Source organism: Mandrillus leucophaeus, unplaced genomic scaffold, assembly GCF_000951045.1.
Source record: "Mandrillus leucophaeus isolate KB7577 unplaced genomic scaffold, Mleu.le_1.0 Scaffold133, whole genome shotgun sequence".
Classification (NCBI taxonomy): Eukaryota; Metazoa; Chordata; class Mammalia; order Primates; family Cercopithecidae; genus Mandrillus; species Mandrillus leucophaeus.
In genome coordinates, this window is record NW_012101288.1 from 5,564,559 (window position 1) to 5,592,289 (window position 27,731).

Below are 27,731 nucleotides of genomic sequence, written 5' to 3' on the forward strand. Positions count from 1 at the left end.
TTTTTCTTTTTTTGAGATGGAGTCTTGCTCTGTGACCCAGGCTGGAGTTCAGTAGCGCAATCTCAGCTCACTGCAACCTCCGCTTCCTGGGTTCAAGCAATTCTCCTCCCTCAGCCTCCAAAGTAGCTGAGACTACAGGCGTGCACCACCACACCCGGCTAATTTTTTTGTATTTTATTTTTAGTAGAGACAGGGTTTTACTAGGTTGGCCAGGCTGGTCTTGAACTCCTGACCTCAGGTGATCCAACCGCCTCAGCCTCCCAAAGTGCTGGGATTACAGGCGTGAGCCACTGTGCGCAGCCCTTCCAGGCTTTTCGTAGTTTTAGATTTTACATTTAAGTCAGAAAGACAATTTTCTTATGTTAAACTTGTATCTTACAACCTTGTTAAACTCAACTATTAGTACTAGAGGCTTTTCTTTTCTTTTTTTTTGTAGATTCTATTTTCTACACAGATGATCATGCTATATGTCAATGAAGACAGGTTTACTTTTCCTTTCCAATCTGTATGTCTTTTATTTCTGTTTTTTAATTATGGTAAAATACACATAACATAAAATTTGCCATCTTAGCCATTTTTAAGTGTTCAGTTCAGTAATGTTAAGTATATTCACAGAGTTGTGCAACCAATCTCCAGAACTTTGGCATCGTGCAAAACTGAAACTCTGTATCATTAAACAACTCCCTAGCTCCCAGCCCCTGGCAACCACCATTCTACTTTCTGTCTTTATGACTTTGACTACTCTAGATACCTCCTATAGGTGAAATCATACAGGATTTGTCTTTTTGTGATTGGTGCATTTAACTTAGCAAAATGGCCTCAAGATTCATCCATATTGTAGCATATGTCAGAATTGCCTTATTTTTAATGCTGAATAATATTCCTTTGTATGTATATACCGTATTTTGCTTATTCATTCATCCATGGATGGACACCTGGGTTGCTTCCACATTTTAGCTATTGTGAATAATGCTGCTATGAACATGGGTGTACAAATATCTCTTCAAGATCCTGCTTTCGGCCAGGCGCGGTGGCTAGTGGAAGACAACCTAGACAGTACCATTCTGGACATTGGAATGGGCAAAGATTTCATAACGAAAACTTCAAAAGCAGTTGCAACAAAAGCAAAAATTGACAAATGGGATCTAAGGAAAAAGAGCTTCTGCACAGCAAAAGAAACTATCAAAAGAGTAAACAGACAGCCTACAGAATGGAAGAAAATATTTGCAAACTATGCATCTGACAAAGGTCTAATATCCAGCATCTATAAGGAACTTGAACAAATTTACAAGCAAAAACCCAACAACCCCATTAAAAAGTGGGCAAAGGACATGAACAGACACTTTTCAAAAGAAGACATGTGGCCAACAAGTGTATGAAAAAAAGTTCAATATCACTGATCATTAGAGAAATACAAATCAAAACCACAATGAGCTACTATCTCACACCAGTGAAAATGGCAATTATTAAAGAGAGTAAAAAAATAACAGATGCTGGCAAGGTTGCGGAGGAAAGGGAATGCTTCTACATTATTGGTGGGAGTTTAAATTAGTTCAGCCACTGTGGAAAGCAGGTAGCGATTCCTCAAAGAACTAAAAATGGAACTACCATTTGACTCAGCAATCCCGTTACTGGGTATATGCCCAAAGGAATATAAATCATTCTATCATAAAGATACATGTATGCAAATATTCATTGTAGCACTATTCACAATAGCAAAAACATGGAGTCAACTTAAATACCCATCAACAACAGACTGGGTAAAGAAAATGTTGTATGTATACACCATGGAATACTACGCAGCCATAAACAAGAATGAGATCATGTCTTTTGTGGGAACATGGATGGAGCTGGAGGTCATTGTCCTTAGCAAACTAACACAGAAACAGAAAACCAAATATCACATGTTTTCACTTCCAAGTGGGAGCTAAATAATGAGAACTCATGGACACAAAGAGGGTGACAGTAGACACTGGGGTCTACTTGAGGGTGGAGGTTGGGAGAAAGGAATGTATTTTTCTAATCCTTTAAGATCAGAAAATGACTGTATTTTTTCTGATCTCAGTACCTAGTATTGAGTAGTAGGCTTAGTACCTGGGTGATGAAGTAACCTGTACAACAAACCTTCATGACACACGTTTACATATATAAAAAACCTGCACATGTAACCCTGAACATAAAATAAGCTTTAAGAAAAGGAAAAAAAATTGTCTTTCTACGTATTAGCAACAAACTATTGGAAATTAAAATTACAATGCAGGGGCCGGGTGCAGTGGCTCATGCCTGTAACCCCAGCACTTTTGGAGGCTGAGGCAGGTGGGTCACGAGGTTGGGAGTTTGAGACCAGCCTGACCAACATGGTGAAAGCCCATCTCTACTAAAAATACAAAAATTAGCCGGGCGTGGTGGCACGTGCCTGTAATCCAAGCTACTCAGGAGGCTGAGACAGGAGAATCTGTTGAACCTGGGAGACAGAGGTTGCAGTCAGCTGGGATGGCACCACTGCACTCCAACCTGGGTGACAGAGCGAGACTTCGTCTCAAAAAATATAATAATAAAAAAATAAAATTACAATACAGTAGCACTTACAATAGGATTCAAAAATATAAAATACTTAGGAATAAATCTGACAAAAAATGTGCAAACTCTACATGAGGAAAACTAGAAAACATTGCTGAGAGAAATCAAAGAAGATCTATGTAAATGGAAAGATATACTGTATTTATGGATTGGAAGATTCAAACTTGTTAAAATGTCAGTTTTCCCCTAAATTCAATCTAGAGTCAATACAATTTGAGTTAAAATTTTAGTAGGCCTTTTTTTGTGGGGGCAGGGGAAGAAATTGACAAGTTGATTCTGTAATTCACGCAGAAATTTAAAAGACCTAGAGTAGCCAAAACAACTTTGAAAACGAAGAACACAGAGGGAGAATTAAAACTATCTGATTTTGGCCGGGCGCGGTGGCTCAACCCTGTAATCCCAGCACTTTGGGAGGCCGAGGCGGGTGGATCACGAGGTCAGGAGATCGAGACCATCCTGGCTAACATGGTGAAACCCCGTCTCTACTAAAAATACAGAAAACTAGCCGGGCGTGGTGGCGGGCGCCTGTAGTCCCAGCTCGTAAACCCGGGAGGCGGGGCTTGCAGTGAGCCGAGATCGCGCCACTGCACTCCAGCCTGGGTGACACAGCGAGACTCCGTCTCAAAAAAATAAAAAATAAAAAAAATAAAACTATCTGATTTTAAGACTTATTATAAAGCTATAGCAATCAAGAGTATGCAGTATAGTAGAATAGAGTATGGAGTATAGTAATCAAGTAGATCAATGGAACAGAATAGAGCCCAGATATGAAACCATACATATAGAGACAACTAATTTTTGACAAAGGCAAAATGGCAATTCAGTGGGAAAAGGATAGTTCTTCTTTGCATATGAATTATTATTATTTTTTTTTGAGACAGAGTCACGCTCTGTTACACAGGCTGGAATGCAGTGGTGCAATCTCAGCTCACTGCAACCTCTGCCTCCGGAGTTCAAGCGATTCTCTTGCCTCAGCCTCCCAAGTAGCTGGGATTACAGGTGTGCGCCACCACGCCCAACAAATTTTTTGTATTTTTAGTAGAGACAGGGTTTTGCCATGTTGGCCAGGCTGGTCTCGAACTTCTGGCCTTAGGTGATCTGCCCACCTCGGCCTCCCAAAATGCTGCATATGGATATTCTTCAAAACATACTTCATACTGTAAACAAAAATTAACTCAAAATGGATCACAGCTCTAAATGTAAAACTTTAAATTATAAAACTTCTGGAAGAAAATACAGGAGAAAATTGTTGGGATATTGAGGGAAATATTTATTAGATAAAATGTCAAAACTATAATTTATAAAAGAAAAAAGTTATATATTTAAACTTTATCAAAATTTAAAATTTCTGCTTTTGAAATACTTATTAAGAGTTTGCGAAGTCAAGCCACAGAGTGGGAGAAAATATTTGCAAAGCATATAAAGGACTTGTATCTAGAGTGTATAAAGAACTCTTTTTTTTTAAAACTAATCAGATGAATTTAAGGTTTATCAAAACTCTTAGGAATTATGAACATGATTCTTTTATTTATTTATTTATTTATTTATTTATTTATTTATTTATTTGAGACAGAGTCTTGCTCTGTCGCCCAGGCTGGAGTACAGTGGCAACATCTCAGTTCACTGCAACCTCTGCCTCCCAGGTTCAAGCGATTCTCCTGCCTCAGTCTCCTGAGTAGCTGAGATTACAAGCATGTGCTACCACGTATGGCTAATTTTTAAATTTTTAGTAGAGCTGGTGTTTCACCATGTTAGCCACGCTAGTCTTGAACTCCTGACCTCCAGTGATCTGCCCGCCTCGGCTTCCCAAAGTGCTGGGATTACAAGCATGAGCCACTGTGCACGGCATCAAATTTAAGATGGGCAAAAGATTTGGACATGTCACCAAAGAAGATATATGGATGGCAAATAAGCATGTGAAAAGATGCTCGATATCATTAATCAGTAGGGAAACGCAAATTAAAATCATGAGATACCTAGAAGAATGACTAAAAAAACCAAAAAATATCTGACCATTCCAAGTATTGGCCGGGATATGGAGGAAATAGAATTATTGTGGGAATGTAAAATGGTACCATTTTGGAAAACAGTTTACCAGTTTCTTAAAAGTTAAACATATACCTACTATCCAGCCACCTCTAAGACTTGTACATAAATGTTTGTAGCAACTTGATTTGTAATTTTATCAATTGTGTACTTAAATAAATGCAGTTTATTATATGCCAGTTATATAATTATTATGTCAATTATACATATATTCTTTAAAACATACTTCATACCATGTACAAAATACCATATACCATATATATACATATATCAGTTAATGAAGAACTTATATATATGTTATTGTATATATGTATACAAGACATATACATATACACACACGCACACATACATATATGTATATTAATGAAGAAAAAACGTGTTGATCTGATTCACAGATGGATCTATACAGTATGCAGGCACCAACCCCAAAAGTGGATGACTACTGTTCTACAAATCCCACTTAGAGGTAACCTTGAAAGACGACGGTTAAGGGAAATTATCCCATCAGGCAAGAACTTTGAGTGGTATATCTGGTAATCCACATCATGTAAAAGGAGAAAGAGCCTGAGGTATTGATCTACACTGGGCTATGAGAAGTGGATAATGAGTTGGCTGACAGGTCAAGGACTTGAAGGGAATGAAATTGGAAAATTGGTGACGTGAAGTTTTTGGGAAAACTAAATAGGTATGTAGAGTATGTGAATTATTAAATGTCTGTCAAAGAGTATTGAAACCAGAAAGCCTCTCATTGATCAGTTGACAAGAGGACCTCATCCTGTAGATGTTAGTTTCTTTCCCAGTCATCCCAGTGCTCACTCGAAGGTTTTTACAAAGTGATTACAGCAGTAGGAATGAAGGCTATGCAACTGCTCAACAAAATGGTCTTGTCCTCATCAAGGCTGACCCACCTATGTCTGCTGAGTAGTACCAAAACAGCTAAGAGCAAGATCAATACTGAGGCCCCAATCCAGCACTATTACCCAGGGAGAATAGCTGGCTACCTGGTGGGAAGTGGAAGAGGAAGCACTTTGTTCTCACAGCAATGGAAACACCAGAAAATAAAGTATCAGAACATATCTGAATATTGATTTGTGATTCTTTACCATAGTGTTTCCACCAGTACCACCATCCGTGAACATATAGATTGCCTTAACCATCTTTGGGGTATTCCATACAACTTCATCTCTGATCAGGAGATGTTTTTATGGCAAACAATGTAGGCAATAAGCTTACCTCCCAGAACTCATTTGTCTTACCATGTATCATACCACCTAGAAGCAGCTGGCTTAATAAAATAGTGAACTGGCCTGTGAAGACTGTTATGGCATCGGGGGGAGACAACATTGAATTTGGGGTGGTGTCCTACAGGATAGAGCATATATTGTTTTTTTCCACTTATTTTTTACTGTGGTAAAATACAAATAACGAAAAACTTGTGGTCTTAGCTACATTTAAGTGTACAGCTCAGTGGTATTAAATACATTCATAATGTTGTGCAAACATCACCATCTTCATAACTCTCTTCATCTTGTAAAACTAAAACTCTACACTCATTAAATAACAACTCTTCATTCTCCCCTTTCTCTAGCTCTTGGCCACCACCATTCTACTTTCTGTCTCTATGACTTTTGACTGCTCTAGATACCCTCCTATAAGTGAAATCATATAGGATTTGTCTTTTTGTGACTGGCTCATTTAACTTAGCAAAATGGCCCCAAAGTTCATCCATATTGTAGCATATGTCAGGATTTCCTTCTTTTTAATATTCATATATATATATACACACACATATATATATTTACGCACACACACACACCACATTTTGCTGATCCGTTCATCTATGGATGAACACCTGGGTTGCTTCTACATTTTAGCTATTGTGACTAATGCTGCTGTGAACGTAGATATACAAACATCTCTTCAAGGTCCTGCTTTCAATTCTTTTCAATATATACCTAGAAGTGGAATTGCTGAATCATATGAGGAACCGCCATACTGTTTTTCAGTGACTGTACCATTTTACAATTCCACCAACAGTGCACAAGATTTCCAATTTCTCCATACCTGCACCAACACTTGTAATTTTCTGGGCTTTTTTTTTTTTTTTTTTTTTTTTTTGAGATGGAGTTTCTCTCACCCAGACTGGAGTGAAGTAGTGCAATCTCAGCCCACTGCAACCTCCACCCACCGAGTTCCAGCGATTCTCCTGCCTCAGCCTCCTGAGTAGCTGGGATTATAGGCGCCCACCACCATGCCTGGCTAATTTTTGTATTTTTAGTAGAGATGAGGTTTTGCCACATTGGCCAGGCTGGTCCAAACTCCTGACCTCAGGTGATCCACCTACCTTGGCCTCCCAAAGTGCCAGGATTACAGGTGTGAGCCACCATGCCTGGCCAATTTTCTGGTTTTAATGTTAGTCTTCCTCCTGGGTGTGAGATGGTATCTCATAGTTTTGATTTCTCTAATGATCAGTGATATTGTACATCTTTTCATGTGCTTGACCATTTGCATATCTTCTTTGGAGAAATGTCTATTCAAGTCCTTTGCCCAATTTTGAATTGAGTTTGTTGTTGTTAAGTTTTAGAAGTTTTCTTTATGTTCTGGATATTAATTCCAGGTATATGATTTGCAAATATTTTCCCCCATTCAGTGGGTTGTCTTTCTTCTCTGTTGGTAGTGTCTTTTGATGCACAAAATTTAAAAAAATTTCATGAAGTCTAATTTTTCTATTTTTTAAAATTATCTGTGCTTTGGTGTCATATCCAAGAAGTCATTGCCAATTCCAATGTCATGGAAATTTTGCCATATTATTTTCTTCTAAGAGTTTCATAGTTTTAGGTCTTACATTTAGGTCATTGATCCATTTTAAGTTAATTTTTGTATATGGTGCTAGGTAAGGGTCCAACTTCATTCTTTTGCATGTGGATATCCAGTTTTCCCAGCACCATTTGTTGAAAAGATTGTCCTTTCTCCATTGAATGGTCTTGGCACCCTTATCAAAAATCTCTTGACCATATAAGTGAGGGTGATTTCTGGGCTCGCTGTTTGATTCCATTTGTCCTTATGTCTGTCTTTATGCCAGTACCACACTGTTTTGGTTACTGTAGCTTTGCAGTAAGTTTTGAAATCAGGAAGTGTGAATCCTCCCGCTTTGTTCTTCTTTTTCAATATGGTTTTGGCTATTCAAAGTGTTGTGAGATTCCATATGAAATTTAGAATTGGGTTTTCCTATCTTTCCAAAAAATTCCCCAAAAGTCACTGGGGTTTTAATGGGGATTGCATTGAATTTGTAGATCACTTTGGGTTATGTTAACCTCATCAACAATATTAAGTCTGCTAATCCATGAACATAGGATGTGTTTCAATTTATATATGTCTTCACTAATTGCTTTCACCAATGGTTTGTAGTTTTCATCGTACAAGTCTTTCACCTCCTTGGTTCAGTTAATTATCAAATATTTTATTCTTTTTGTTGCTATTGTAAATGGAATTGTTCTTGCAATTTCCTTTTCAGATTGATCATTGTGTTTAGAAATGCCGCTGATTTTGTGTGTGGACTTTGTAACCTGCTACTTTGCTGAATTCACTTACTAGCTCTTAACAGTTTTTTCTTTGGCATGTGTATGTGTGTGTAATCTTTGTTTTTTTCTACTTACAAGGTTTATCTGCAAAGAGATAGTTTTACTTCTTCCTTTCCAACATAAATGCTTTTTGTTTTTTTCGTAAAAGCTCTGACTAGAACCTCCAGTACTACATTGAGTAGAAGTTGCAAAAGTGCGCTTCCTAGTCTTCTCCCTGATCTTTGAGGAAAAGCTTTCAGTCTTTCACCATTGGGTATGATATTTGCTGTGGGTTTTTCATATATAGCTTTATGTTGAGGTAGTTTCCTTCTATTCAAGTTTGTTGAGTGTTTTTATAATAAAAGTGTGCTGAATTTTGTCAAATGCTTTTTTTCTGAATCAACTGAGATGATCATGTGTTTTTTCCCCTTCATTCTGCTAATTTAGCGTATACATTGATCAATTTTTGTATGTTGAATCATCCTTGCATTCCAGGAATACATCTTACTTGGTCATGGTGTACAATCCTTTTTTTTTTTTAATTGATACGGAGTCTCACTCTGTCGCCCAGACTGGAGTGCAGTGGCATGATCTTGGCTTACTGCAACCTCCACCTCCCGAGTTCAAACGAATCTCCTGCCTCAGCCTCCCAAGTAGCTGGAATTATAGGAGTAAGCCACCACGCCCAGCTAATTTTCTGTATTTTTAGTGGAGATGGGGTTTCACCATGTTGGCCAGGCTGGTCTCAAACTCCTGACCACAAGTGATCCACCCACCTTGGCCTCCCAAAGTGCTGGGATTATGGGAGTGAGCCACACGCCTGGCCTACAATCCTTTTAATATGCTGCTGAATTCAGTTTGCTAATATTTCGTGGAGGATTTTTACATCAGTGTTTGTAAAGGATACTAAAGAAAACTACAAATATTTGTCAGTAGTTTCCTTGTACTGTCTTTGGATTTGGTATCAAGACAATTCTGGCTACAGAATGAGTTAGAAAGTGTTCCTTCTTTAAAAATTTTTTTTTAGAAAACTTGAGGATTGGTATAGTTCTTTAAAGGTTTGCTAGAATTCACTGGTGAAGCCATCATGTCCAGGGTTTTTCTTTGTCAGGAAATTTTTGATTACAAATTCAATCTCTTTGTTATTGATCTATTCAGATTTTTTATTTCTCTATGATTTAGTGTTGGTAGGTTTTGTGTTTCTATAAATGTGTCCTTTTCATCTAAGGTATCCAACTTGTTGGCATATAATTGCTCACAGTACTATTATAATCCTTTATATTTCTGTAACATCAGTAATAATGTCCCCATTTTCATTTCTGATTTTATTTCATTTATTTATGTATTTATTTATTTATTTTTGAGATGGAGTTTCATTCTGTCTGCCGGGCTGGAGTGCAGCGGTCCAATCTCATCTCAGTGTAACCTCCACCTCCCGGGTTCAAGCAATTCTCCTACCTCAGCCTCCTGAGTAGTTGGGATTACAGGTACCCACCACCACACCTGGCTAATTTTTGTATTTTTAGTAGAGACAGGGTTTCACCATGTTGGTCAGGCTGGGCTCAAACTCCTGACCTCAAGTGATCCACCTGTCTGGGCCTCCCAAAGTGGTATTACTACCATGAGCTACCATGCCTGGCCTGATTTCTGACTTTAGTAATGTGTCTTCTCTCATCTTTTCCTAGTCCATCCAGCTAAAACTTTGTTGATTGAATTGTTTCAAAGAACCGATGTTTAGTTTCATTAATTTTCTGTTGTTTTTCTATTCCTTATGTTGTTTTTCTCTGCTCTAATCTTTAATCTTTCTTTCTTTTTGTTAGCTTTTGGTTGTTTGCTCTTTTTCTTCTAGTTCTTTAAGTTGTAAAGCTAGTTTATTGATGTGAGATCTTTCTTGTTTTACAATAGAAATTGTTTATAGTCATAAAGTACCCCCTTAGCACTGCTTCACTGTGTCACATAAGCTTTGATATGTTGTTTGCATCTTCACTTGTCTCTATTTTCTAATTCCCCTTATGATGTTTTCTCTGATCCATTGGTTAAGAGTGTGTTGTTTAATTTCACAAGTTGTGAATTTTCCAGTTTTACTTCTATTAGTAATTTCTAATTTCATCCTAATGTGATCGGAGAAGATACTTCGTATCTTTTTACATGTATTCAGACTTAAATTGTGAAATATGGTGTATCCTGGAAGATGTCCCGTGTTGCACTTGAGAAGAATGTGTATGCTGTTGTTGGGTAGAACATTCTGTATATGACTCATATTAGTTGGTTTCTATTTATTTGCTTATCTTCTGTGTGGTTGTTGTATCCATTATTGAGAGTGGGGTATTAAAGTCTCCAAATGTCATTGTAGAATCATCTATTTTCTTTCTTCAATTCTGTCAATTTTTGCTTGATATATTCTGATGGACTGTCATTATGTGTGTGTAATGGTTATGTTTCTATCTTCCTGCTGTATTGAACCTTTATTAATAAAAGTCATTTTTTTTTGTCTATAAACTTTTCTTGTTCCTTAAAGAGTCTTTTGAATAATTTACACATTTAAGATCTTCCTGTTCACCTGCTTTCCATCAGCATAGATAACCAAAAGTTAGGTATAGTTTTCATTAAAGAGAAAAATTAAGTGAGAGACTAACAGACAAAAGGAGAGGACAGACAAAAGCAGGGTTGGAGGAGAACAGATGGATGTAAGGAGAAACATTTATTGAATGCATTCTGTGAGTTTATTTCTCGTAAACTTTTTAAAACTAAAATCTAGTTTGTCTTATAGTCACCCTGCTTTTCTTTTGGTTACCATTTGCATGAAACATTTTTTGCTACCCTTTCACTTTCAACCTATTTGTGTCTGGACCTAAAGTGAGTCTTCTGTAGACAGCATATAGTTGAATCATGAGTTTTTATCCATTTTGTCAATCTCTATATTTTGACTGGAGAGTTTAACTCATTTACATTTAAAGTCATTATAAATTACTTTATACTGTCATTTTGCTTTATCCCTGTTGTATGCCTTATCATCTTTTACCTTTATTTTCCTGCATTACTGTTTTTCTTTGTGTTTAGTTGATTTTGCTGTGAAATGTTTACATTCCTTTCCTATTTCTTTTTGTGCCTATTCTATAGTGGTTTTCTTTGTGTTTACCATGGTATTACCAAGTTTATAATGCTCAAATTAGAATTCATACCACCTTAATTTCAGTAATATACCAAAACCCTCTTTTACAGCTCCATCCCCAATCCTTTAAGTTGTTAATGTCACAAAACTACATCCATATAAATCGTTTCTCCAAAAACATAAACAAATAATTCTTTTAAATGAATTACTTTCCTTTTTTTTTTTTTCAACCTGGGATGTGGAGGTTGCAGTGAACTAAGATTGCACCACTGCACTTTGAGACTGGCTGATTGGGTGATGCAGTGAGACTCTGTCTCAAAAAAAAAAATAAAATTAAGTGGAGTTACAAACCAAAGTTATAGCAACACTACCGTTAGTACTAATAATTATTTTGTGCTAGTGCTGCTTAACAAACCACCCAAAACATAATGGCTTAAACAGCAAATATGTGTTTTCCTCTTTTTTTTTTTTTTTGAGATGGAGTCTCGCACTGTCACCCAGGCTGAAGTGCAGTGGCGTGATATTGGCTCATTGCAACCTCCACCTCCCGGGTTCAAGCAATTCTCCTTCCTCAGCCTCCCAAGTAGCTAGGATTACAGGCACGCACCATCATGCCCAGCTAATTTTGTATTTTTAGTAGAGATAGGGTTTCTCCATGTTGGTCAGGCTGGTCTCGAACTCCAGACCTCAGGTGATTCGCCTGCTTTGGCCTCCCAAAGTGCTGGGATTACAGGCATGAGCCATGGTGCCGAGCCCAGTACTAATTGTTTTTAAATATATATTAGTCTCTCAAATAATGTAGAAAACAAAAAGTGCAGTTACAAGCCATTACTGTAATACTACTACTAGCTTTTATATTCACCTATGTATTTACCATTATTCAGATATTTATTTCTTCATACAAGTTCAAGTTACTGTCTAGTATTTTTTTGACATTTCACTCTACAGGAGTCCCTTGACAGTTCTTGCAAGGAAAGTCTAGTGGTAACATACTCCTTCAACTTCTGTTTATCTTAAAATGTCTTAATTTCTCCCTCATTTTTGTAGGACAGCTTTTGCCAGATATAAGATCTATGGTTGACGGTTTTTTATTTGATTTTTGTTTTTTAGCATTTTAGCTAACTGCCTTTGATATTCCAATGTTTCTGATGAGAAATTTGTTGATAATCCCACGAGGTATCCTTCATACGTGATGAGTTGCCTCTCTCTTGCTGCTTTCAAGATTCTTTTGCCTTTCAAAAGTTTGATTATGTGTCTTGGTGTGGATCTCCTTCAGATAATCTTACTTGGAGACTGAATTTCTTGGATATTTATATTCATGTCTTTCATCAAATTTGGGAAGTTTTCAGCCATTATTTCTCCAAATATCTCTGCTGCTTTCTTTCTTCCCCTTATGGAACTCCCACAGTGTGTATGTTAGTCTACTTTATTGTGTTCCACAGGTTCTTTAAGCTCCGTTCATTTTTTTCAATTGTTTTTTTTTTTCTGTTCCTCGGACTCCGTACTTCCCAGTATCCTATCTTCAAATTTGCTGACTGTTCTTCTGCAGGTTTCTGTTCAACTGTGCCTTTAAATCTCTTTACTAAATTTGTCATTTTAGTTATTACACTTTTCAGCTCCAGAATTTCCTTCTGATTTCTTTGTAGTCTTTTTATTAATAATAGTAAAAGCAATAAAATAAATAACAGTTTTCTTTCTCCACATTTTCCTTTAGTTCTTTGAGCTCTTTAAGACAGTTTTTTTTCTTCATACTACATGTCTCTTAGTATAAGACAGTTTTTAAAAGAGTCTTCGCCTGGTTTATCTGCCATCAGGTCTTTTTCAGAAAGTTTTTGTTGATTGTTCTTTTTTTTTTTTTTTACTTTAAATGGATCATACTTTCCTGTTTCTTTATAAGCCTTGTGATTTTTTTGTTGTTGTTGGAAACTGAACATTTAAACATATTACTGTATTAACTCTGGAAATCAGATTCTTCCCTTTCCCCAGGGCTTGCTGTTTTTGTTATTGTTTTTGCTTTTTTCTTTTTTTTTTAAATTTTTGTCTCTGTGCCAAGAATCAGTCTGAGCTGTAAACTTCAGATCTTTTCAGCTTTTCTGAGCCTCTCTTTGGGCATGCAGTCACTTTCTAATTTTTCCTGCATATGCAGTTGTTGAGGCTTTTCTCTTCACTTTTTTTTAGACAGGGTCTGTGTTACCCAGGTTGGAGTGCAGTGGCACAATCATGTCTTACTGCAGTCTCAAACTCCCGGGCTCAAGTGATCCTCCCTCCTTGGTCTCTCAAGGATCTGGGATTACAGGCATGAGCCACCACATCTGACAATATATACAGTTGTTTTTGAATGGTCTAGTCTTAATGTCTGGCTCCCAAAAGGGAAAAAGGGTGCCAGCCTTTTAAATACCCTGAGAGCCACAAGAAAAAGACTTGCAACATGGGAGGGAAGTGAAACAAAGGCTGTCCACCTTCATCTGCACCTGTGTAATCAGGAGCAGCAATCAGAGCACAGATCCCTGATATTTGGAGGACAGGGTCCTTTCTCCCCACTCTGACTCCAACAAATTGTGTGTAAGCTGTGAAGTCAGAGCACTTGTTTTCCTGGTTCGCTCTGTGATGTAATATTGCCTGGGACTGACTCGACACTGTAACTGCAGATCACTGCTTTTCTCAAGGTGGCAGACTACATGCAACTTCCTTTGGGTTTCAACAGCCACTCCTCATCCATTACAGCCTAGGAAAGGTAACTAGGGCCAAGTTACTACTTGACATTCCCCTACACCAATAATCTTTCCTTATTTTATCTTCAGTATGGTGTTTCCTAATGCCTAAGTGGATCTCTAGCACAGCACGTACAACAGACAGAAGGTGCAAGAATGTCCTTAAAACAGTTTACAATAATCAAAACCTGGAAAAACTCTAAATGCCCCATGGTAAAGTGGATTGATAAACTGTGGTTTCCTCACAAAATGGATTATATAGCAGTCGAATGATGTACAATATGCAATCCTATAAAAAATTTTAGCAATAATATTATGTGAAAAAAGGAAGCTCCAGAAGATATCATACATGCAGTAGCATAATACCACTATGGTAAAAATCTGATACTTAAAACGTGATTTGTAGGAACACACATACGCAATTAAATGCATACAATACAAAGCAAAGAATGATGAGTGATTGAGGATTATAATTACAGTGGGTGGTAACGGGTTAATGTGTCCAATAGGTGATTTGGTTAGTTCCTTTTGACAAACAGGTTTTACGGGCATTTATTATTTAAAAAAATAAACTTTCAAAAGGTGGGGCATGCATGAATCGATGACGAGTGTGTCATGATGCATGCCAATTAATTCTGTATACTTGAAGTTAAATTTAAAAGTGGAGGGGACTTATACAGGAAGCTATGCGAAATTAGAAGAAGGTCCTAACTTAGCCTGGGGAATTAAGATCTTTCTGGACCATCTCTGATGCCTAAAGTAGTCAAGTGAAAGGAGAGTTGAGGGTGGGTGAGAAAAATTATTGCTGACAGAGGATATAGCCTGAACAAAAGCCCTGAGAAAAGGCATTTTCTTTTATTACTTTTTTAAAATAATTATACTTTAAGTTCTGGGATACATGTGCAAGAAAAGGCATTGTTTATAAAATGGCAATTTTGTGTTGGTATAAGGTTGTATGTATTAGTTTTCTGTAAATGTTATAACAAGTTACCACAATCTTGGTGGTTTAAAAAATTCTTTCAGTTCTGGAGGCAGAAATCTGAAATCAGTATCATTAGGCCAAAATCGAGGGATTGACAGGGCTGCACAACTCTGGAGGATCTAGGAAAGAATGTTGTGTGCTTCTTCAGCTTCTGGTGGCTAGTTGCTGACATTACCTTGGCTTGTGGCTGCAGGACACCAATCTCCGACTCTGGTTTCACAGCCTTCTCCCTTCTGTGTAAAATCTCTCTCTGCTCTTTTATAAGGATACATGTGATTGATCTGGGGCCCACAGAGATAATCCAGGATAATCTCCCATTTCAAGATCTCAAAATCTAAAAGAAACCCTTCCTTCTTTTTTGTTTTGCCATATAATGTAACGCTCAGTTTTCAGGGATTAGGACAAAGATATCTTTGGGAGTGGGGGAGGGGGTAATTTCTCAGCGTACTACAAAGGTTATGTGCAAAATATGGACTGTAAAAACACTCTTCTGAGCTGGGTGCAGTGGCTCACGCCTGTAATCCCAGGACTTTAAGAGGCCGAGGTGGGTGGATCACCTGAGGTCAGGAGTTTGAGACCAGCCTGGCCAACATGGTTAAACCCTATCTCTACTAAAAATACAAAAATTAGCCAGGTGTGGTGGCACACACCTGTAATCCCAGCTACTCGAGAAGCTGAGGCAGGAAAATAGCTTGAACAGGGAGGTGAAGGTTGCAGTGAGCCGAGATTGTGCCACTGCACTTCAGCCTGGGCGACAGAGCAAGACTCCGTCTCAAAAAACTATTCTCTTCTGCCTCGACAGCATCCCTACATTACCTGAAAATCCAGATATTTCCAACTGTAATCAACTAATAGCTGAAACTGGCAACTTTTCTCTTTTAATGTCATTGCCGAGGACCATCTACATATATATAGAAAATACCGATAGAGTGCCAATGGTTTTAATTTTGATGAAGTCCAATTGATCATTTTTTGTTTTTTTATGGATTGTGATTTTAGTATATCTAAGAACTTTCTGCTTAAGATCATGATGTGTCACTTCAAATATGAAGCTATAGAAAAAAGAAATATTGGCTGGGTGCAGTGGCTCATGCCTGTAATCCCAGCACTCTGGGGAGGCCGAGGTGGGTGGATCACCTGAGGTCAGGAGTTCGAGACCAGCCTGACCAACATGGAGAAATCCTGTCTCTACTAAAAATACAAAAAAATTAGCTGGGCGTGGTGGCACATGTCTGTATTCCCAGCTTACATGTGGGAGGCTGAGGCAGGAGACTCACTTGAACCTGGGAGACGGAGGTTGCAGTGAGCTGAGATTGCACCATTGCACTCCAGACTGGGCAACAAGAGCAAAACTCTGTCTCAGAAAAAAAAAAAAAAAAGAAAAGAAAAAAGAAAGATCATGATTTTCTCTTACCTTCTCTTCTAAAAGTTTTATAGTTTTAGCTTTTATAGACAGGTCTCTGATCCATTTTGAGTTAATGTTTTATGCAGTGTGAGGTAAGGATCTAATTTCACTTTTTTTTTTTCCCGCATGTGAATATCCAATTAATCCAGCACCATTTGCTAAAAAATAACTATTCTTTCCCAACTGCCTTGGCAACTCTCTTGAAAATAAGTGAATATATAAAGAGCTCTCATAACTCAATAATAAGGAAACAATTAAAAAATGGTTAAAATATTCAAAAGGCCATTTCAATAAAGATGATATACAAATGGCTAATAAATACATGAAAAATGTTCTCAACATCATTAGAGCAATGCAGTTAACAACCACAAAGAGTACCACTTTGTACCCACCTGCATGGTTATTAAAAGCAGACAACAAGGCCAGGCCTGGTGGCTCATGCCTTGCAACCCCAGCACTTTGGGAGGCTGAGGCAGGAGGATCACTTGAGGCAAGGAGTTCGAGACCAGCCTGACCAACATGGTGAAACCCTGTCTCTAGTAAAAATACACAAATTAGCTGGGCATGGTGGTGAGTGCCTGTGGTACCAGCTACTCAGGAGGCTGAGGCAGGAGAAATGCTTGAACCCAGGAGGCGGAGGCTGCAATGAGCTAAGATCGCGCCACTGCACTCCAGCCTGGGTGTTAGAGCAAGACTCTGTCTCACAACAACAACAAAAAAAGGTAAACAACAAAAACAGGACAGATGATAACAAAGGTGGTAAGAATGTGGACAAGCTGGAACCCTCATACAGTGCCAATGGAAATGTAAAATGGAACAGCCTCTTTGGAGAGCAGTTTAAGATAATCATAAATTTACCATATAATTCTGCCATATAATTTACCATATAATATCCAAGAGAAATGAAAACATGAGTCACACATGCATGTAAAGTTCACAGCAGTACTATTCGTATTAGCCAAAATGTGAGGCAATCCAAATGTCCATCAACTGTGGATGAATAGGCAAAAGGGCATATCCATACAATGAAATACTGTTCCACAATACAACATAACAAATTACTGATACATGCTACAACACTGATGAATTTCAAAAACATTATGTTAAGTGAAAGAATCCAGATGTAAAAGACTATAATTTCATTTACATGAAATGTCCAGAAAATGCAAATCTATAGAGACAGAAAGTAGGTTAGGGAATGCCTGGGGTTGGGGGTAGGAGGACTGATGGCAAATGGGCACGAGGAAGAGACCGGAAATCTCTCTTTTGGGGAGCCAGAAATGTTCTAAAACTGATTCATGCTGATAGTTGTACAACTCTGTAAATTTACTAACAATCATTAAATTGTACTGTTAAGATCAGTGAATTTTATGATATATAAATTATACCTCAATAAAGCTGTTAACAATAAAGAAAGAAATACATATAAGAATTGGAGACAGTACGTTTTATGCTTAAGGGTCTCTGAAGACCTTGCTCAGGATCTGCTGCTTATAGGAAATGAGTTGAAAAAAACACGTATTTATTTTATATGCTTTTACTGGTTAAGAATTACATTCCACTATCAGTAACAGAGATCCACTCAAGAATCCCTAAAATTATCATGAACACACACAGAGATAACTTCTTAACTGTATATATGTATATATATGTGTCTGTGTGTATAGGAAGCTCAGAAGGCAGAAAGTACTCTCATCCTTGCCCTTCCAGAGAGCTTTCCTAGAAACTGTGCAACTTCCCTATCTCATTGGCTAGAATTTAGTCACGTGGCCATATTTTGCTGCAATGCATGAAACATAATTTTCCAAATGGGACTTTGTTACAAATAATGGAAGAATGGGTATTAGGAGGCAAGCTGGCAATCTTTTCCTCAATGTCAGGGAGCAATCTCTTAATTACATTACTTTGAACAACAAAATACTCTTGTGTATAAGGTGGGGAGTAGTAGGGAGAAGACACGAGTCTAAAATAAGCTCAATTAACTCTACAATGCATACATTTTAGGGATCACTGACAGAACTGGCCTAAAAATAAATGGCAGAGTGTAACTCCTCACTCCTTAAGAGTGGGCTGTCCATTGTGTGACTTCTTTTTAGAGTACAGTTCACAAGAGAGAAGTATAGTTCAGAAAAGATTAATTTTTCCATGGAGAAACCTGAGAAATACTACTTCACTTGGTGATCAAAGTCAACCAATAGGCAAAAATCACATCACTAGTATGCAACCTTGATATGACCACTTTGCCTCTGTGATCTTCCTTCCCCAAACCCATAATCCTGGTCTGGTCATGAGAAAAACATTAGACTATTCCAAAACAAGTATCTTCCAAAATATTTGCCTGGTATCCTAAATATTGGTAATGTCATCAAAAACATCCACATCCATTGGGTTGTCTTTTTGTTGTTGAGTTTTAGGAGTTATTTATATTATTTATTGAAGCATAAAATTTTAAAATTTTGATGAAGTCCAGTTTATCTAATTGCCAAACTCAAGGTCATGAAAATATCCTTGTGTTCTAAGAATTTTACTTTTAGCTATTCAACTTAGGTCTTTAATCCATTTTTTTTTTTTAAATCAACTTTTAAGTTCCAGGGTAAATATGCAAGATGTGCAGGTTTGTTACACAGGTAAATGTGTCCCATGGTGGTTTGCTGCACAGACCAACCCATTACCTAGGTATTAGGCCCAGCACGCATTAGCTATTCTCAGGTAGGGATCTAACTTCATTCTTTTACATGCGGATATCCAGTTGTCCCAGCACCATCTGTTGAAGAAATGGTTCTTTCCTATTGAATAGATGTGGACACTCCTGTTGAAAATCAAATGACCATAGATATAATGGTTTATTTCTGGACTTTCTATTCCATTGACCTATATGTCTAACCTTACGCCTGTATTACACTGCTTTGATATATGTAGCTTTGTAGTAAGTTTCAAAGTCAGGAGGAAGTGAGTTCTCTCCTTTTTCAAGATTTTTTGGGCTATTCAGGGTACCCTGTAATACCATATAATTTTTAGGATTTACTTTCCTATTTTTCAAAAAAAGGCCATTGGGATTTTGATAGAAACTGCATTGAATCTGTAGACTGCTTTGGGGATTACTGCAATCTTACCAGTATTGTCTTCCAGACCATGAATACAGACTGTCTTTCTGTTTATTTAGGTCTTATTTAATTTCTTTTGGCAACAGTTTGTAATTATCAGTATGTAAGTTCTTACATATCCTTGGTTAAATTTATTCCTAGGTGTTTACTGTTTTAGATATTGTAAATAAAATTGCTTTCATAATTTCCCTTTTGGACTGTTCACTGCTAGTATATAGAAATACAACTGATTTTAGTATGTTTTTTATCTTGTAACTCTGCTGATTTTTTTTTTTTTTTTTTTTTTTTAAAAGACAGAGTCTCACTCTGCCGCCCAGGTTGAAGTACAGTAATGCAATCTTGGCTCACTGCAGCTTTGACCTCCTGGGCTCAAGCTCTGACCTGTTGCCTCAGCCTCCCAGGGAATAGCTGGGACTACAAGTATATGTCCACCATGCCCAGCTAATGATTACATTTTTTTTGTAGAGACAGGGTTTCACCATGTTGTCCAGGCTGGCCTTGAACTCCTGAGCTCAAGTGATCCATCCATGTTGGCCTCCCAAAGTTCTGGGATTACAGGCATGCGCCACCACACCCAACCTGCTGAATTCTTTTATTACCTCTAACAGATTTTTTGTGGATTCTTTAGGATTTCCTACATAATACAAAAATTAGCCGGGCGTGGTGGTATGTGCCTGTGGTCCCAACTACTCAAGAGGCTGAGGTGGGAGAATTGTTTGAACCTGGAAGGAAGAGGTTGCACTGAGCCAAGATCATGCCACTGCACTCCAGTCTAGGCGACAGAGTGAGACTCTGTCTCAAAAAAGGATTTCCTACATATAAAATCATGTCATTTGTAAATAAAGAGAGTTTCACTTTTCCCTTTCTATTCTGAGTTCCTTTTGTTTTTCTTGCCTAAACTGCACTTTTGAGCAACAAATGAGAGATAACATTCAACACGGCAATTTCAGCATGGTTTTCAAACTCTAGATAGGAATGTAGCCATAACACTTCTAAAATCTGTAGAAGACATTTCAGGAAGCACTTTAGTCTTTGTACCTAAAATACATGCACCATATAAACATTCCAATGTCAACAGCACTTTAAATTTGCACAGCAATACATGAAAGAACAGACTTTACACTTCTTGTGCTCTGAATTATCTTTGGTATGTTTTAAAATACTTAAGAAATAGAAACAAATTTTAGAGACAGTTTTTACCTTTAGAATTTATTACATAAGCTATACACACAAAATGAAATCCTAGTTATAAAAGATGCATCTAGAAGAATAATTTATAATAAACCAACAAAAATGAGAATGTGTATCTCCAGAAATATAGACATATTTAAATGTCCTCAGTGACTGGCACTGCTTTATGCATTACATAAGACAGTATCTACTAATTAAGGTACCGAATTTACTGGGTTTTAGAAGGCTTTAAAAACAATATCCAGATAAATCAACAACAAAAATACAGCTCAACTTTGAACTGCATTAAAATCCAGAGTCTCTCATTTTAGATGACCATTCCTTATTCCTCTCAAAAGGTTTCCAACAGAAGCTATTTTACAAACTAATTATTAGAATGTCTTCTCCCCACTCTCCCCAAAAGCAAGTATGCATGGAAGTGCATGCGTTTAACCTTAAGAAATGTATTTTTGGTATCATTAATATAAAATTATAATATTTCTATTTATAAAATTGCATATAAAAAGTATCAATAGAATATAACCTAAACACAATTTTAGAAAGATATCAACAGCTTGCAAATATAAAAACTTTGTGCTATTAAAAGGTGTTTAACAAGGTAGTTATTAATACATTTGTTGTGTATATAATTACAAAAGTAAACCAAGAAATATTTAAAATCTTTATTAACCCAAATTAGAATTATAAAAATGTTTGTCTCAAAAACAATAACTGTGATACTCAAGTACAGAATTGTGGTGCAGCCAGAAGTTGTTCAAGAGCCCTCCCGCAAATCATGACTTGCACTCTGGCTTTTAAGTGAAGACAAGGGAATCTCAAGGCAGACGGCAGGAGGGCATTAAAGAAAACAAAGATGACAAAAAAGATGGGAAGGACACAATGGTTAAGTAAGTTTCTTGTCTGATACAATAAACTATTTTTAGGAAGGATAAAATTAAAAGTGCTTAATACCAACAAAATTTAACGCTGCTAATTACTCTTAAGTGCCATAAAACATTAGTTAACAAAATAACTTTATTAAGAGTTGGCCAAACTTCAACTATTATTACTATTACTACAGGATCTTGTTCTAGCCAAGTTCCAATATTTATCAGTTATCTTACACATGACATTTATCTTAATATGTACATAAATAGGAAAGTTTAAATACTTTTATTTTACTATTTTAATCTTTTCCTTAAAGATGCAGGGTTTCATACTACATCAATTAGGTGGACATGACAAAAATGACTTAAATAGGAACTGAATATAAAGAATACTCGATACCATGACATCATCATCTGGAACAACTGAAGTTTTCTACCTCTTGCTCCATTTTCTAGATAAAGGGGAGGAAGAGCAAACAGTAAGTTTCAATATGGAATAAGCTAAAGAAACATTTCATTACTGTTTTTTTTTAGTAAACAACCTGAAGAATATTAATATTCATGTATATATTTGATAGTGAAAATAAACATTCAGTTCAGTATTTAAGACTGCCACATAAACTGATTTTACCTATAGGACTTCATTATTTAAATAACTTTGAAATGAGTCTGGGGTGCATTCATCTTATGTTAAATTCAAATAGTATTAATCAAGGTACTGATGTAGTTAAAGAGTTTAGTATTTTACACTTTGTAGGTATCAATATTATATATATTATACTACATAGTATACTTTAGTAGGTATACTAAATACTATACTATAGATACTAATGGGTATCATTTTTATATTCTGTAGTTACCAATAATATGCATAGGTAAGTAATATCTTTTTTTTTTTTTTAATTTAGCACTCTATCTGGTGAAATGATCTGTTATTAAAAATAATAAGGCCAGGCATGGTGGCTCCTGCCTGTTAATGCCAGCACTTTGGGAGGCTGAGGCGGGAGGACTGCTTGAAGCTAGGAATTTGGGACCATCCTAGGCAACATAGCAAAATCTCTATCTTTATAAGAAATTTAAAAATTAGCCCAGTGTGGTAGCGCTTGCCTATAATCTCAGCTACTTGGAAAGCTGAGGCAGGATTGCCTGAGCTCAGGAGTTCCAGGTTATAGTGAGCTATGTTCTTGCCACTGCACTCCAGCCTGGGTGACAGAGAAAGATCCTGTCTCAAAAATAAATAATGCTATAATTAACACTCTAATACCTACTATAAAGGAAGATTAAGTACACAAGTCTTTTTTTTTAAAGACAGTCTTACTCTGTTGTCCAGGCTGGAGTGCAGTGGCTTGATCTTGGCTCACTGCAACCTCTGCCTCCCAGGTTCAAGTGATTCTCATGCCGCAGCCACCCAAGTAGCTAGGACTATCGGTGCACGCCACATCTGGCTAATTTTTGTTGTTTTAGTAGACGAGGTTTCACCATGTTGGCCAGGCTAGTCTTGAACTCTTGGGCTCAAGCAATCCACTCGCCTTGGCTTCCCAAAGTGCTGGGATTACAGGCATGAGCCACTGTGCCTGGCTGACAAGTCTTAAAAGAAGCTATTATTTTTCATTAATACACACACACAAAAAGGGTATTCATAATTTATGTTCCACTATTTATTAAAGACACAAACTATTGGCTGGGTGTAGTGGCTGATGTTTGTAATTCCAGTACTTTGGGAGGCTGAGGCGGGTGGATGGCTTGAGCTCAGGAGCTCAAGATCAGAGTGGGCGACACAGCAAAACCTCATCTCTACAAAAAACACAAAAATTAGCTGGGCATGATGGCAGGCGCCTGTGGTCCCAGCTACTTAGGAGGCTGAGGCAGGAGGATCGCTTGAACCCGGGAGGTGGAGGTTGCAGTGAGTTGAGATCACACCACTGCACTCCAGCCTGGGAGACAGAGACCCTATCTCTAAATAAATAAACAAATACATAAACTAAGCCCTAGATTGGAAAAATACTAAACTCACTTGCATTTAGAAATAATTCATAATCCACATATTAAAAATGATCTTTATGGAATGGGACATCAATTTTGGAAATAGAAAGATGGTCTTTAAGTTCTTACCATCAGTTTCTTACGCAGATTAAATAAAGCCTCAACAATCCTACATAAGTGATATATTAATGTGACCATAAGAGCATTTGTAAAAAGTTTCCACTCAAGAGTTTACCTGAATAAGTGATGTTTTATCATAGTCCTTGCGATGCTGATAAATACATTGGCTGATTACTGCATACAAATTTTCCAACTGAAATATGTTGTAGTTTCGACTTTTTTTAACAACAGTCTTCAAAAGATTCTAAAAGAAAATATGAGTGTCAATATGTGTGAGAGAGAAACTTCCTCAGACAAGACATTTAATTTAGAAGGTTTGGGGAATTACTAAAAGCCTGACAGAGCGCAGACCAAGTCATCTGATGACACAGGGCAGCCTCTGGCAGTGGCTCTGACATTTAAATGTACTTAAGTCTTATCTATAATCCTGGCCTTGACCTTGAGTAACTCCTATTCTAAAAACTAGAGCTGAGGGGATAGCCAATTCTAAGTCTAGCCATAAGCATCTACAAATTAAAAACTAACCTCAATTTAGATTAACAGGAGAAAAGCAAAGCTTTTTTGCAGGAGATTTTATGATAGTATAAGTACATTTTAACTAATTTTATTATGTGAAACTAAAAAAGATACTACATAAATGGTGAACTACCTCACCACTTCAGGGTTCTTATATAAAAAGGATTTTCCATCTGCTAAGTGTTTTTTTCTCATGACTAAAATGGTGGACTTACTGGATTTCTGTAATTCTTCAAGTCTGGTCCTACCAGAATATGCTGCCATTACCTCATAATTAACAAAAACACACCATTATAGTTAAGTAACAACTAACTAAAATGGCTACAGGTAATGGTCATAAAAACAATGTATGGGACCAATAATTTAGATCAGCATGTTAAAAACTGCAATTTAATACATTAGTCACCTCCAACTACATATTTTATGCAAATTATTCTATACCAAGTATATCTTCTGATAAAAGGCCATTATTTATTGCATGCCTAGTGGATATACTGTACTATTACATAGTCCATTTTGATGGGTTATATTATCAGAAAAAGTAAAAATTGAAATAGTCTCAGTAATGAATTGACTCTGAATGACATATATGTATACTGAGCAGAACAAAGCTGTAAAATTTATAACAATTAAGTAGAATAATAATTGCTACTCTTAACCCCAAACAACATAACACAGTGAACTTACACACAAGTTCCTGTTTCAGCACTAGGAATACCATTTTACTGTCATGAGATTTATATGGACTTTCAGTTCCACACATACTTTTTAATAGAGTTTTTCAGAAAGACTGCAGTTTTTTTAGAGAAACTACTCCAGGAATATTGCTGCTTCCTTCTCTAAGAAGTGTAGACATTGAGTTCTTATTAGCTCTGCTACATTCAAGAGAAAGGCTTTCCTAAGTTCATTAGTACTAACAGGTTCACTTTGTACTTAAACAGGGCAGATTTCCCTCTAAAATGCCAAAACTCTTATCTGTATTACAAATAATGTATCTTTGATAAATGTATAATGTTCTCAGACTTGAAATGTGGCCAAAATAAAACAGGTAAATTGGAATTGAGATGCAGAATGTTTTTACTTTTGAAGGAAAAGGGCAAGAAATCAATCTTATTTCAAATATGTTAAGGCAACTGTAACACATCCAAGTTGTTGGTTGAGGAGATAAGGCTGTTGTTTAGGTGTGTCAGGGTGTGGAGATCCAGATGTAGGATCACCGTTACAGAGGTGATGGCTATTCCAAAAGTAAAGAGTAACAGAGCAAATGATCAGAAAAACCCTGAGATGCTTACAAAAGTAGTTAAAGGCAAGGATGATTTAAGGACACAATAGTTAAGGAAGAAGAGTTATCTATAGTGTCAACTGTTACAGATATGGCAAGAAGAGTTCAGTTTAACAAAGGCAAGTATTATTAGCTATTAGGAGGTCATTTTATTACAGTGCTTAGGTTGAAAATTGAATTTAGGGGAATAGGCAGGGGAAAAGAATGAGCAACAGGTAACATGGCAGCTATAAGAATCACTTAGCTATTTTATTTTCCCTTTGATTCCTACCATGGATCCTTGGATATAATTCTTAATTTTGGGCCAGGCATGGTGGCTCATGCCTATAATCCTAGCACTTTGGGAGGCTGAGGCGGGAGGATTACTTAAGCTCAGGAGTTCAAGACCAAACTGGGCAACATAGTGAGACTTTGTCTTTTTTTTTTTTTTTAAGAAATAAAAATCTATTTTATATTAAAAAATAATAGTAATAATTCTTTTCTTTTTTAGATAGAGTTTTGCTCTTGTCACCCAGGCTGGAGTGCAGTGGCACGATCTTGGCTCACTGCAACCTCTGCCTCCGGTTTCAAGTGATTCTCCTGCCTCAGCCTCCCCAGTAGCTGGGAATACAGGTGCCCACCATCACACTCAACTAATTTTTAATTTTATTTTATCTATTATTTATTTGTTCATTTTGAGACAGAGTCTCACTCTGTCACCCACGCTGGAGTGCAGTGGTGCGATCTTGGCTCACCGCAAGCTCCACCTCCTGGGTTCACGCCATTCTCCTGCTTCAGCCTCCCAAGTAGCTGGGACTACAGGCGCCTGCCACCATGCCCAGCTAATTTTGTTTCTATACTTTTAGTAGAGATAGGGTTTCACCGTGTTAGCCAGGATAGTCTTGATCTCCTGACCTTGTGATCTGCCTGCCTCAGCCTCCCAAAGTGCTGGGATCGCAGGCATGAGTCACTGCACCCAGCCTAATTTTTTATTTTTAGTAAAAACAGGGTTTTGCACTGTTGGCCAGGCTGGTCTCAAACTCCTGACCTCAGGTGATCTGCCCACCTCCGCCTCCCAAAATGCTGGGGTTACAGGTGTGAGCCACTGCGCCTGACCTATTCTTAATTTGGAACAGGGGAAGGAGAAGAACAGTAAAGGGAAGTTTGGAGGAAAAAACGTTTTACTTTTTCATGTAAATCCCATGTAGCCAGAATGCTACTAGTCACAAGCCAGTGTTTGGGGATTACTAATCTGCAGAGTAAAAGCATTATGATTTCAATTTACATACTTTTAATCGCTCATGATCCACAACAAGTGAGGGTGTCGGCTGAGAAAGAATTGCCAAAGCCTTTTCAACACTGATGAGCTGCTGCTGTTCTACCTGGGAACGTCTAGCTCGAGTCATTCGCAGAACACACATTTCTACAATGAAAAATCAAATAATTATTATTTGGTCCATAGATATGATGCCTAAAATAATAGTAATAGGCAGATTAAACAGGGCATGTTTACTAAGGACATAAACAGCAATTCTAGCTTATTAACTCATTCTGTTGTAAGATTGAGATACTGCCACTCATACACTCAAAAATTAAGGACAGTTTGAGACATAGGTTTCATACTGAGTATTTCAAGGGGATTCTCAACAGGTTAGAATGTCTTCTACTTGGGCACAAGACACACAGAACTGAAAAGCTAGAAAGGACCTCAATAATCTAGAACAGGGGTTGTAAAATGCCATCCATGGTCAAAATCTGGCCTATCACTGTAAATTAAGTTTTATTAGAACACAGCCTGCCTGTAATTCCAGCACTTTGGGAGGCTGAGGCAGGTGAATCCCTTGAGTCCAGGAGTTCAAGACCAGCCTGGGCAACATGGAAAAACCCCGTCTCTTTAAAAAAATAAAAAAAAATTAGCTGCACATGGTGGTACATGCCTATAGTCCCAGCTGCTTGGGCGGCTGAGGTTGGAGGATTGTTTGAGCCCAAGAGGCAGAAGTTGCAGTGAGCAGAGATCATGCCACTGAAATCCAGCCTGGATGACAGAGGAAGACTGTCTCAAAACAAACAAACCAACCCAGCCACATCAATTTTATCTACTGTCAATGTAGTTTTCCCAGCAGGGTTGAGTAGTTGTCACAGAGACCAAGATTGTATGGGCCCCTGTGTAGGCTAAAGCATTTAACTATCTGGTATTTGGTTCTTTAAATAAGTAGTCTGCTGATCTATGACTTAGAACAATACACTCAACGATAAATGAGAAAAATAAGGCCAGAAGAGGGGAAGAGACTTTT

General features: G+C 37.3%; 1 protein-coding gene across 1 annotated transcript in view; it reads right to left on the reverse strand.

Moving 5' to 3' along the window:
- Nucleotides 1–20,687: 20,687 nt before the first annotated feature.
- Nucleotides 20,688–27,731, reverse strand: part of ATAD2 (ATPase family, AAA domain containing 2) — a 99,935-nt gene continuing 92,891 nt past the window's right edge. The window contains exons 27-29 of the mRNA XM_011973016.1: nt 26,727–26,860; nt 23,776–23,904; nt 20,688–22,009 (exon numbers count right to left, since the gene is read on the reverse strand). Of these exons, the coding sequence (XP_011828406.1) occupies nt 21,968–22,009; nt 23,776–23,904; nt 26,727–26,860 (305 nt within the window). The 3' untranslated portion in view covers nt 20,688–21,967. The remainder of the gene's footprint in view (nt 22,010–23,775; nt 23,905–26,726; nt 26,861–27,731) is intronic.